At 37.2% G+C, this 13123-nt stretch overlaps 1 protein-coding gene across 2 annotated transcripts in view; it reads right to left on the bottom strand.

Annotated features, from left to right (window-relative positions):
* Positions 1 to 13123, bottom strand: part of PCLO (piccolo presynaptic cytomatrix protein) — a 324823-nt gene that overhangs the window by 122032 nt on the left and 189668 nt on the right. For both annotated transcript variants that reach the window (XM_038154510.1, XM_038154511.1), the window contains exons 8-9: positions 11261 to 11397; positions 3431 to 3512 (exon numbers count right to left, since the gene is read on the bottom strand). In XM_038154510.1, coding sequence (XP_038010438.1) covers positions 3431 to 3512; positions 11261 to 11397 — 219 coding nt within the window. The remainder of the gene's footprint in view (positions 1 to 3430; positions 3513 to 11260; positions 11398 to 13123) is intronic.

Genomic DNA, 13123 nt, shown 5'->3' with positions numbered 1-13123 from the left:
GGTATATAATAAAGAAACAAGAACCTTCAAGAGAGCAGCCAGTGAGCAAGTATATATTTATTTTTCATTCAGCACTACTATTCTCTTGCCATCAGAATTTTGGCTTGGTTCCTCAATCCTCAAGCACCTCATTCATGTGCCAAAATTCACATTATATGTTTGTGTGTGCAAAATGAGGCCAGGTTATGTAAGAGGCCTCAAAGGCATCTGTACCTCAGAGTCAGTTTTCATTAATCAAGAAAGCAAATAAACCAAATACGTGTGCACATAATATGTAGTTGAAAATCCTGAATTTTTAAATGTTTGGGATTAGTCTTATTATTGATATTCAGAATGTGACAATTTTTGCATTCATAATCAGGCAGCAGATTCTACTGTGGTAAGATTATGATGAGACTTGTGGAATTCAACTTATAAAGGTGATAGTAGGATGAAATCTTGTCCTACAATTGCAGCTGCTGTGGTAGAATTGGTTATCTGAGCTGACCCAGCACACTGATGCCCAGGTTGGCCCAAGACCTCCAGTGAGATGAGATAATGGGCTAAAGCACTGGCCAATTTCCCAGCAAAGCAGCTGGTCAACAGTTACAGGAACTCTCCAAGTGGGAATTTTATACAGTTTAGGACATTTCCCTACGTAACTCCTGCTGGGCACACTCCAGTTAAGATACACTAATTGTACACTGAAGGTGTATTAATGAATCCCCTGAGGAGAATCTGTCAGTCTCAGGCATCTCCCCAGGCAGCTCCTGCTTCAGAACTGACCAAACTGCACATAGATCATTTACAACATGAGTATAAACTGCTCTTGCATGTGCAGAAATGAGCACATAGGAGAGGCTTTTGTGCATAGCCAAGACAGAGGAGGTTCTGTACGTACTGTGAGGAAATCTGAGACAATGGATGGTGCTCACACTGCTGTGGTCACCCAGGACTACAGGCCAGCTGGCTTGTAAGAACCCAGCAACACAAAAGTTCAGCTGAAGATGCTGCTCAAAGGATACTTTCAATGGTGGCTGTACTCTTGGAAAGATCTGACTCCTCATGTGAGCTTTACTGAGGATTGTGGTTTTTAACATACACACTTCCTGTGTTGATGCAACAAGTATAAATGCAGACAAAATGAGTCAAAACCTCATTTTGGTACTTTTGATAAGAAAGAAGGGAAGGGAGAAAGAAGAGCAAAAAGAGACAAAGCGAACAAATGAAAACAAAGAAGGAGAAAGAAACCCGCTGGGGAAGCAATCAGACATGCAATCTAGATGAATATCCAAAACTCTTGTAGTGAGATAACTGTGATGGTATAAAAGTGTATATTTTTTTGAAATTTACCAATAATTTAAGTAACTTTTGTTGCATAATAGACTTCTGTATCTTCCTCTGGTTAATAGTCATTGTCTGGTTGATAAACACAGATGTTTACTATTAGTTTGCAGGTCATGTTTGATAAAATTTAGTTCTTTTTGTGCCTATCTCTGGTAGATGTCATTTGGAAAGCTGAAGGCTAAGCATAACACAGTCCACATTTGAAGAGAGTTTTCATGCAGTTAAATCATTCAGACACTTGAGAGAAGAGAAGGAAGGGAAGTATATAGTAAAGGAGTTATGGTACTTCAAAGATATATAAGGAGTGAAAACTACAACTAATTCTTCTGTTTCAGGGCCACCCTATTCTACCTTTGGCTCTTTTATGTAAAATTTGCATTTAGGCCTTTATATACGTGTAGGAAAATCTAGGTATGCATCATACAGAAATATATCTGTGCAGGTCTCCAAACCTGTATCTGGACTAAAACAAAAATATGAGTGCAGGTTGTAGACAGAGCCAAGCTGGCTTTCTCCAATTAGAATTTAAGCACAATATTATATAGTTGTAGCAGTGAGAAATCCCAGTGTGGGCTATATAACCTTATCAGGACTCTGAGTAAATTTTTGATCCTGTGTGACCTCATTTGTGCAAGGCATTAGTCAATGAGACGTCGATATCTACACCTTGCTCACAAGGCATTTTCCCTGAGGCACAGTGTGTTGCTGTGACTGCCAGCATGAGAGTTAATCAAGAATTTGGAATAGGCATTTCCCACTGCATAAGGGTAAGTAATTTTACATAGGAGAGCAGGCTTCAGCAACACTAAATCACGAGCTTTACAGTTGCGTGGTTGTAATTCCTCTTATTTCTGAGTAAGACAGCAGCTTGGATCACAGCATTACTCATCAGCCCGCAGGGCAAAGATCCCTACAAGGATGCCAAGGAGTTCCTGTGGACTGGGAGGGCCTGGAGCAGCACAAGCTGACACACAGCAGAGCTGGCAGCTCCTTTCAGACTGGGCTGTGTGGGTGGAGGGGTCTCTCTGCAGCCTGAAATCATTGGTGGGTGTTACACTGACTAACAAGAAAATACCTCATAATGCATACAGAACATTCATTTAACACCCTAAGTATGAAGTGGGTACTGAGGATGGAAATTATCAAGACTTTACTGCCAGAAGCCCTGTGAAAACAATATTTAGCAATTCAAGTAAGTTCATGCCACTTTCTGCTTAATGCTCGAGGGAACACCAGGGTTGGCAGTCAGTAATTACTTCTGTGCAGAAACAGAGTTTGACACACACTATTAGAATCTTTCAAGCAAGTTAAAAGAAAGTCTGATGGTTTCACGGCAAAACCTCTAAAAGCATTTACCTCTGAAAGAACAAATATTGAAATAAGTTTGAGTTCCATATCAGTATTAGATGTGAGAAAGGGTGCAATTCCAGAAGTTCAGACAGACAGACCTTACCTGTGCCAGGTCCTGTAACTGGCAGCCTTTTACAGTTTTACACATGAAAATATTGCCCTGCTCTCAGCCTGGGAGGTGAATGAACATCACCTCTGCCACTTTCATCTCCTTGGCAAGCAGACTCTGACTTACATGAACATTCATGTCAATGTTAAGGAAAAAGAGAATAAATCTGCAGTCCTGTGATAAATGTCTCCATGTGAAGATATCACAGAAAAATGGGATCTGATTGTTCTCCTAACCCCCTCTATGGGGGGAGTAGGGGGGAGGGGGGACTGGGGGGAGAGTTCCAGAACAGAAAGAATAAAATTCTCAGTTCTGTACATGCTGAACACCTACACAAGCTTATTTTATAAGGACTCGTGCAGAGAATATAGAGTTACATAAAAAGCAACAGCAAAACAGACTGTTCATATGGATAACATAACCAATTTTCCTCAGTTTTTAACGTCTGTATAGCTTATATATCTTGAACAGATGTCGTGACCTTTTTTATGCTCTGCTGCTTTCTGTTATAGCCAATGAGCAAGATTTAAAATGACCACTGAATTTTCTGCTGCACAGACACAGGAACTATTTTTAATACTGGAAATCTGTTGTATAATTCATGCTAAACAAGTTAATGATCATGTCTGGTAGAGGGTTTTTTACCTGAAACTGTGTGGTCCTTTGGATCTCTCAGTAGTTTGAGCCTTGTATGAGGGAAAATGTACTGCAGAGGCTTTCCATTTATCTGAGGAACACAAATATGCATGTCATAAAAAGATAAACCAAAAACAATTGCATAAATAATTTCAGATGGTTGAAACAGAAACAAGCAAACAAACTTATTTTATCCAGAGAAATATCACAACTTCTCAATTCAATAACTCTCCCAAGTTTGGTGACATTTTTCAGGCTGCAAATTCCTTCCATGGGGTAATGAATATTTGCTTCCATAACTCCAGATTAATTTCAAATATGGCTTTAGTTCTGATTTTTTTAAGCAATTAGAAGGTGGTCACTCTCTTCTGTAGCTTCTTTTAACCTTAATCCTTTATTCAAGCAATGTTTAACATAAGAAAGAAACAAAACATTATTCCTGTATTTTTTATAATTTTTTTTCTTAGACTTATAAACAAAATGTAAATGTGTTACCCTCCACGAGTTACTGCTTTAGTTTCAGCAAAACCACATGGTCCAATGCACCTCTTGTCTTCGAATCCCAAAAGCCATTTGAAAGACCCAAACTAAGACTCGTAGGACTACATTGTCTGAAAATGTGAAACATTTACCTGGGCTCATCCAAGACCACATCAAAGCTGAAAGTAATGCACCCCACAATAGACTCTAAAGAGACAGTTTTCCTGTTGAAATGATCCCACCTGCCCCATGGTTTGGGCATAGGAGGGGCCAAGCTGCAGGGACTGACGCACCTTCCAGGGGTGATGGCCCTGAGCCCACACCAAAATGCCTCTGCAGAGTGTTGGTTGCAACACTCCCCTCACAGCCATCACAGCCCCTTCTTGTCTGCAGTTTTGTTCTTTTGGTAGCATCAAAAGAACCCATCACTTTCCCTGCCTCTGCATGTCAGTTCCAATCCTGGGTGATACACCTGGTCCAAGAGCATGGCTGTGCCTGCTCCAGGATGGGACCTCAGGGAGCAGCCTCAAGGAGCCAAGGGGACACTGCTATTCAGCATGGCAATGCAGCAGCTTGAGTGCATCAGCAGCCTGCTGCCAAGAGTTTATTGTTATTATTTATATTTAAGTAGCATTTAAAGGGATTAAGCTCCTTCTGAGCCAAGCACTTCAAACCTAGTTCTGCCCTGGAGAGTTTATGAAGTAAATGGATAGCACACATAAATAATGGGAAGGAAAACTGAGAAGTCAAGAGACTTGCTTAGCTCAATCCCACAGTGAGCAGAAGAGTTTATACATCTGTTGTCATAATTCAGTTACTTATCCAGTGAATGATGTTGCATCTAGAAGACTTAAATCCTCCCATAACACAGTGAGAGTAATATTGACTGTAATTAATGTCAGACATAAAGGAGATCATGGATTTGGTAGCGGACAAGTACTCCAGAATAAATCAGAACATGAGATCAGGCAGACATTTGAATTTATCATGGAATTTTGTCAGAACACAGAGTCTAATACTACCAGGAGTGTATAATGTTCCATGAGGCTTCCACACTCATTAATGGCTAGGGAGGGCATTATGTTTTTAATGACATTGCCAGAAGTGTCAAATTTTATCTAACAAGAAAAGTTATATTCAGCAAGTTTTATATTACAATAAAAGTGGTGCATTTGTCATGGGTAGCTTACATAAAATTGTAAAAAATCTGCAAGAATGCACCTATTGAATTAAATAAAAAAATTAAATATTGCTGTTTACAAGTGTACAAACATATTTGAATAGATCCTTAGGTGGGATCCATTTTGGTGGGAGTAATTCAATTTAACTGAGGAGTGCTGCAGCTCTTAAACTTCATATTATTTTACTTGCTCTATCTTCTTTCATTTTTTTAAATAAAGAACAATCCAAGAATATTCAATGCCATATTGTACATGACTGCTAACAAATACATCAGAAAATATAAACTGTCTCCTTCTTTAGCCTATTACTTCCTCATTACTTCCAGAACTTTATGAGAAGAATAAATCTTTGTGATTTATATAGGTCTAAATAAAAGCATTGAATTTTATTAGCATCCAGGGTAGTATATTATTCTTTTTTTGTTGGTAGGTATCAGTGCTTAAATGGAACACATCATTAGGCCTTTACTTTCAGACCAGTACATTTCTGAAAGCAGCAGAACAAATAGGAAAAAACAGAGGTTGCTGTAAATAGATAATACCAAGAACAATGACATTTTTCTTGGTGTTTTGCTTTAATCATTAGTGAGCATACTTATCTGAAATTTATAGAATATTTCAAAACCTGTAATAAACACATTATTCTGAAATTTATCTGAAAATTTACTAGAATATTTCAAAATCTGTAGAGCACAAATTATTTTGTTTCCAGTTGTTCACATCTTCTTACTTCCACTAAAGTTAGTTTCCCTTCACCTGAATATATGCCAGGAATCCCTTCTAGCTGACTCTTCTCCCAGTTTCCCCATTGAAGACAGAGAGGGACCCCACTGAACCACACAAATGTGGAAATCCAAACTAGTGCAGAGGGGCCTTCCTTCCCCTGCACAGCTGCAGGAGTGGAGAACAAGTCCACAAGCCCAGATTTAGGTCACAGGGCAAAAGGTGGCTTGATCCCACATATCTGCTACAAACCCCAGAGATTTCTGCCAACTGTCCCTGCCATCCTTGCTCACCTCTTTGGGAGCATTCAGTGCACTTGATTTGTACTTCAGCACTGGCATGTCATCCTCTTCCTCAGGAAATGTAAGCTCTGGTCATGTGTTTCATGTTATTAGTCAGCTCAAAGGCCCTCCAAAAATGGAATGAATGGGAAATAATTCTGCTGAGGGCTTCTAACAGAAGATGAGTTTAAAAATGCCTTTCATTTCCTGTTGTCTTTACGTGTTTTGTCTGATAAACAAACACTATGGAAGCCTTATAAAAGGAAATGTTACAAGTTAAAGAGGATAATCAAGAAGAAAAAAATTCCCCAGTGCTGTATTTAAGAATTGAAATTCATGAATTGCATTTTAATTTTCTTGGCCATAGCTGCACCTATAACGTATCAACTGCTTTGGATTGGATCACCAAAGTCGTTCCTGGTTTTAAATGTTGCTGCATCTTCCCTTCTGGTGTTAGACAGGGCCTGTTAAGGTGACTCTCAGCAGCTACAGTTGGTTGTTGTCCTCTGGGCAATACCATTTTCAAGGCAGACTTTACCTGAGGTGGGAATCCAGGAGCAAGATGGTGAGTGCTCAAGGCGGTGAGTTAGGCAGTATCCATCCTAATTTCTGAATACCACATGTACTTGCATGAGCACACAAGGCCTGTGCAAGCTGGTACCAAGAATTTCTCCAGCTGTGGTAATTCTGCCCCTTTGAACCTCTAAATTCCCTCTGTGCAGAGCACAAATGTCGAGTTGTCTCAAAATCCTCAAGGTGGAAAGTTCTTTCTGCTGACAGATCCCCAGTGATGCAGATAATTTCCAAAAGACACTAAATAAAAACTTAATAAATACAATGTTCCTACTTATTAATAAATTACAATGAGTTGCATTTTCTCCTGCAGTTAGGTAAATTCAATGCTGACCTTTGCTCCAGAAGTCATTCTGGCATGCAGAGATAAAAACATTTCTGAGTGACTAAGAAATGAGGCACTGCCAGATAAATTCCTTTGTGAATTACAGTGAGGGGGTGGCTAACAATCCACTCTTTAGATTAAATATTTGAACAATTATACTAAAGTTGGAAATTTCCAATTTCTCATCATATTTCCAGAGAATCTCAACCACAAAATGCACCCCCACAACCAAGTTTCTAACAGAAAACAGTTTACTACAATTTAAAATAAATTCTCCTTGCTAGTTGGAAAACAATCAAAACAAAGCACGTGGACTTCAAAAGTGCGGAACAAGAGTTTGCAGGTAGCCTTCTGTATCTCTGTCACAAATGGCATTTTCTCATTTTAGCCCCACTAGTCCCCTTTTGACTCATTTTTTCGTAATTTCTAATTTTCCAAGTGCCCCTAAAAAGTCCTGACTTAAATTTCAATAAAATGGTAATAACCCATGAATGAAGAGAAAAACATGTAATTTTTTAGAATGTCTAGAAATAGGGGACTGCATTGAAAAGGTTTCATGTCTACAACCCTTGCCTTCTTTTTGTGATTAAAAAACTGTTGCCTAAGTGAACTGATGGCAATATACTGCTATTATGATGAGTTTATGATTTTATTATTAATTTAGCGCTTAGAAAGACCTATCTGTGATGACTGGAAGTATTTAAAACCCCTCGCTGAGAAACTACTTATAGCCTCCTAATAAACTCTCATTGTCCATGCCCTTGTCATGAACTTTTACTGCCCTGGCACCTTCTCCTACTGTTCTTTCCCAAACTGTTCGTGACAGCCAGTTTAGTTCAGGATATGCAAATATTTTTCACAGAAAATAATAAGAAAAAAAACAAAAAACAACTCTTGATGTCAGGGGGTTTAAAGAAGTGGCTGGTGAGCTGGAAGTGACAGCAAACTGTTGAAGTCACCAGTGATCAGTGGGAATTCTACAATAGATTATGTATTGATAAGGTTTTACCCTCCTTAGGGAAGCAGTCCGGAATCAATACATTGGGAAATGGCTATTAAGATATTCAACTGAACTGCAATTTAACATGATTTCAGAATACTAAATAGCACCACAGAAGTTGCTATAGAAACAAATATATTTTAATATTTATAATACAGTATGGGAGCTTAATCTACTAGGTTATAAGAAATCCATGGAAACCTTGAGGTTCAGGGCTGTCACTCCACTGCATTCTTGCTTCAAAAGCTCAAGTTTGTGCTTTATTTATTACTTTCAGTAGTACAGGCTCTGTGGGATGTAATCAAGCAGTTCTGATTGCATCTAGTAAGAAAATTGATATTTCATATGAATCAAAATTTTCAGGAATACACATATTGTAGTGGTCATTAAAATATTTTAATTTTTTAACACAGAAGGCCATAAAAAATTGCAAATTTAGAACCAACAAGGGTATTTGGAAACATAAGCAGATTAGTGCTATTGATGCAAACTATTCTTTCTGTGGCTGGTGTGTGCTCAGTAAGGGATATTAAGGGAGTTGTAATGGCTGAGTTCCTGTGCTAACCAGGGAACTTCCCTCCTAAGTGATTTCAGGAAATCGTTTGCAGCAAAGGAAGCTCTGGGTGAAGGTGGATGTGTTCAGGTGGTTCTGGATGGAGAATGACTTGCCATTTTTGTACATTTTGAGTGCATCATACTTAGGCACAACAGGTTCCTGTTGTGAACTGAGTTGTGGATACAGGAGACAGACAGCATGGCACAATGAATTCAGTAACCCTTTTGTTACACACGGGTCTGAAAAAGCCCTTAGGGAGTGATTACTTTGCCTCACCACTCTCATTGCCCTGATATGGTTTATTTACCTTCATCGCTTGAAAATATAATACTAATGCTAAAAAATAGAGATGTTAATACTGATTTACATTCTTCTATTGCTAATTATTTCACAACTCAGCATGGAGCTAATGAAATGTTTTAAAAATATCTCTGGCCCTTTTTATCTTGTCACAAAGCAATTTAATTTTTGGATGTGTCTGAAAATATATTCGTTTTTAAGTTATCTTAAACAAATGTTTATAGAAGACTCTTAATGTACACAAGCTCTGAGTAACATTTTGATTAGGTAGATGATGTGGAGTTGGTGACACCTGGCATTTCTCCCTTCTGCAGGGTCATTGATACTATTTTGTACACTGACAGTAGCTAACCTGGATGGAAAGAGAAGAAGAAGGAACTGTTGTAAAACTTCTCCTCACACATCACTTCTCTTCTGCTGAGCCTTTACATGGCATCAGATAGAATTATTTAGAACATGTTCACTTTCCAATTTACATCCCTTATTTCATAAAATCTTAAAAAATGCCTTTGGCAAGATTTTGATGCTGTATCTCTATTTCCATATAAGCATGGGGATATCGCAGCAGCTTGAGGGAGAAAAAAATAAACAAACATATTTTCTTCCTGGAAATATCCAGGAAAACAAGAACTCCTAGGCCCTTTAATCTTCCTGCTGAAAATTTTTGAACAAATTTTTTCAACCAGTCTTAGTGTAGTGCTATTTATATGAGGTAAAAAAGCAAAGATCAGATCTCTGTGGCTAAGACCTTGCCTTGGAACTGTTTCCCAGGACAAAAGCTCTGGAGCTCTAGAGGTTAAGTGTATCTTACTAACCACCTCCTGATCACAGAGCTCAGGGTAAGCAGTAATTCTTTTGGACAAACCTGATTTTCAAGGAAAATTTTCGATTTAACCTCAGAAAGCTGTAGTGGTAAAATGCAATTATGTATTCTTAGAATAATTAATGCTTCTCATGAGGATTAAAGTGCTCAGAGAGACAGCTTTTTTCTAATATTGCCAGTGATATTAAGAGATGTTAAGACTCAAAACCATCCTTTATTATGCAATTAAGTTGATTCATAGAATCATAGATCTATTTGAATAGATCACAGTAAGAATTATATCATGTAAAGCCCTTTTTCTCAACAAGAAATGAGTAGGCTCAGTACAACCTAGGTGTGTAAATCTCAATTTATGCTACGGATAGAAAAGGAGGGAAAAATAAATGAAAGCTTGTATGGCAAGATATTTAACACTTACTTCATAAAATCTACACAGTTGCTTCATAAAACCTACATTTGATTGTCAAATGTCAGTGAAAATGCTCACCAGCATAAAACCTTTAAAGGCGGCATGACAGAGAAATTCCTGTGTTGTATTTTTTCTGAAAAATTAATGTGAGCACTATAAACTATTAAGTATCACAAAGGGGCCATGCAATACCTTCTGTCAGAATCATAGGATTGTTAAGGTTGGAAAAGACCTCTAAGATGATCAAGTCTAACTGTCAACCCAGTACCACCACCATGTTCACCACAAACCATGTTCTCAAGTGCCACATCCACATGTTTCTTGAACACTTCCAGGAGTGACTCCACCATTTCCCTGGGAAGCCTATTTCGATTCTTAACCACCCTTTCCATGAAGATATTTTTTCTTATATCTAATCTAAACCTCCCCTGGTGCAATTTGAGGTTATTTCCTCTTGTCTTGAGGAAATGCACTCACTGCATTCTTTGGATGTTATGTAAAAATGTAATCTACATCCAAACATAAGAATATATCAGGATATAACCTAAATCAATCAGTAAAAAATGACAACTGAAACAAGCAACTGAAGACCTTAGAGATTTGAAATGCATAAACTTTGTTAACAAAAAGTGGAAATAGAATGGTACCCTAAGGTAAACTAGATTTTAAAGTTGGCAAGTTTGAAAAAGCAGGCTATGGTATTTTTCTTTCTTTCTCTAATAAATGAAATATTCTAAGTATTAGATTGATAGAGTCTTGCTGATTTATTCAATAATTAATCACAGGATTATACTTAACAACTGAAAGTGGAAAAAGGTCAACAAAATAAAGGAATTATTTTCCTTCAACTACTAAAAGAAGGGACTTGAATTTGCACGAGATAAAGCTGGTAAGGGAAAATTAGACTAATTTTTTCTTTTTTTCTCCCATGAGAATACTTAAGGTATAGATATTTTCAGCTATATTCCAGAAGTCAAAATATAACCTGAAAAATTAATACTGAATGGTAGAGGAAAGTTAATCTAATTTCATCATAAAATGTTGATGATGAATACAGGTTCAACAGCACTTCAGCTGAATGCAGCTGGATTTTGAGTAATCCTGTAGTTCCTATGGGAACTGTTGGACAGTATGATTAAATTAGCAATCATTTATAAAACTAGAGGCACATCTTATTTGACAGCTTACTTGATCTTGGTGTTGACTTAGTGGTCGAGAGTGTGACAACTTCTCTGGCAGCCTTCTGTCAAGGATGTGTCCATTCTCCAAACGAGGCTCTCTGGGCTTGTCAAACCAATCTGTTTCTTCCCGACGGAGATGATAGGCTTTGAAAACCAAGGACAGGTCAAATGCTCTGGTCCAGTGCTGGGCAAAGGGCAAGAATGTGCATTGTGCATAGCAAACATGCAGAGTGATTACTAATTGGCCATGCAGCTAAAGCAAAGTTAGAGGTGAGACTTGAGACATTGAACTTGAGCATTATTTAGCTGTGAGACAGCAAAGGGAGAAGGTTCTGTTTATGTCAGAACCATGGATATTAAATAGAGAAGATATCTACCAAGCGCTATAGCCACTTCCTCCTTCCTGCAGCTAAGAAATACACTGCAGATTTCACATATCTCTAAAATGTTTGTGGAGAAAAATTTAGTCATATTAAGTATTTTGCAGCAGGCTAAGAAAAAACCCCAAACTCAGAAAATCCAAATGGAAACCCAGAATAACCAACCCTCAAAATGCAAACTCCACTAATTCCCAAATTTCTGAACTGAGTACTGTTCAAAATATTTTGGAAGTAATCTGGAACTACATATAAGAAAATTACAACCTCTGTATGAAATCGATATCAAACCAAATCAAAGAAGATAGGAAACCAACCGATGTAACTGAAATTCTAAGCAGAAATATTACAGTTGTTCTCATTTTAATTCCATCCCCTGATTTTGCAGTACAAACCTTTATGTATGGATTTTTAATGTTCTTTGTGCAAAAATTCTACAAGACTAATATTCTGTTTGCAACAGTGAATGCATTAGGCATCTTTTGGGGATCAAATAATGTAATTTCACTGAAATCAGTTTTGTGCTTACTGACTGTTGGGTCAACTGACATAGGTGTCACTCCATTGAGATCAGAATCATGTCCTGTTTTCTTCTGTGTTGCCAATCAGTGTAATCCAATGCAATGTTCAGGTAATTCAATGTAGAATGTAAGGCAAGTTTGAGTTTTTACGCTTTATTAAGCAAATAAATTTAGAAATCAAAGGAAGGCAATATTTGTTTTAGCAAAACCACAAGGAATTGCAAAACTTAAATAAGACCAGTTTTTGCTATAATAACAAGAGTGAATGAACATGACACAGAAAAGAACTTAAAATGAAAAATGGTAGTATTAATAATCTTTTCTATTTAGTTGTGAAAATAAACATTATCTATTTGGTTTAAGAAATAACTTCAAAAATATGTTAATGGGAAAAAAGGAAGTTGTGTTTTTTCATTACTATTTTCTTAAAGTTTTCCAAAAAGAGGAATAATATACATGCATGATATTTTTGAAAAGAATATATGGCATGTGGTAAAACCAACATTCTGTATAATATAATAAGCCTTCAAATTTTTTTAAAATCTTGATTCATATTATGATTGATATTTTACCGTCCCTTCATGACTGTGCACAAACTTAATCTAAAATGAAATGTTGTATTTAATATTATTTAGATAAGAATATATGAATTACCAGAAAAATTATTAGAGGTTGATGCTTATCTCACTACTGGTTAGTTATTAACTGCTATCAATAAACTCCTATAATGTAGCATGCAAAAATGTCATGCTTCACACATTTATGCCAGTTGATCAGTACCGCACAAAGCACTCTCATTCATAACTCATCTTGACAGAACTTCTTTCTGAAGCTTACATGAAGAACTTAATACATGTTCCTGACCCCAGATGCTAATGCTGGCTATCACAATTGTGTCATCATCTGAGCAGATGAAAGAATAATTTTTTTTTTCCTTCTGCCTCAGCTGAAGTAACATTTCCTGGATTACTA

The sequence above is a fragment of the Motacilla alba genome, chromosome 1A (assembly GCF_015832195.1).
Source record: "Motacilla alba alba isolate MOTALB_02 chromosome 1A, Motacilla_alba_V1.0_pri, whole genome shotgun sequence".
Taxonomy (NCBI): domain Eukaryota; kingdom Metazoa; phylum Chordata; class Aves; order Passeriformes; family Motacillidae; genus Motacilla; species Motacilla alba.
Note: the sequence above shows the minus strand (reverse complement) of the source record. Positions and strands in the feature narration are given on the sequence as shown.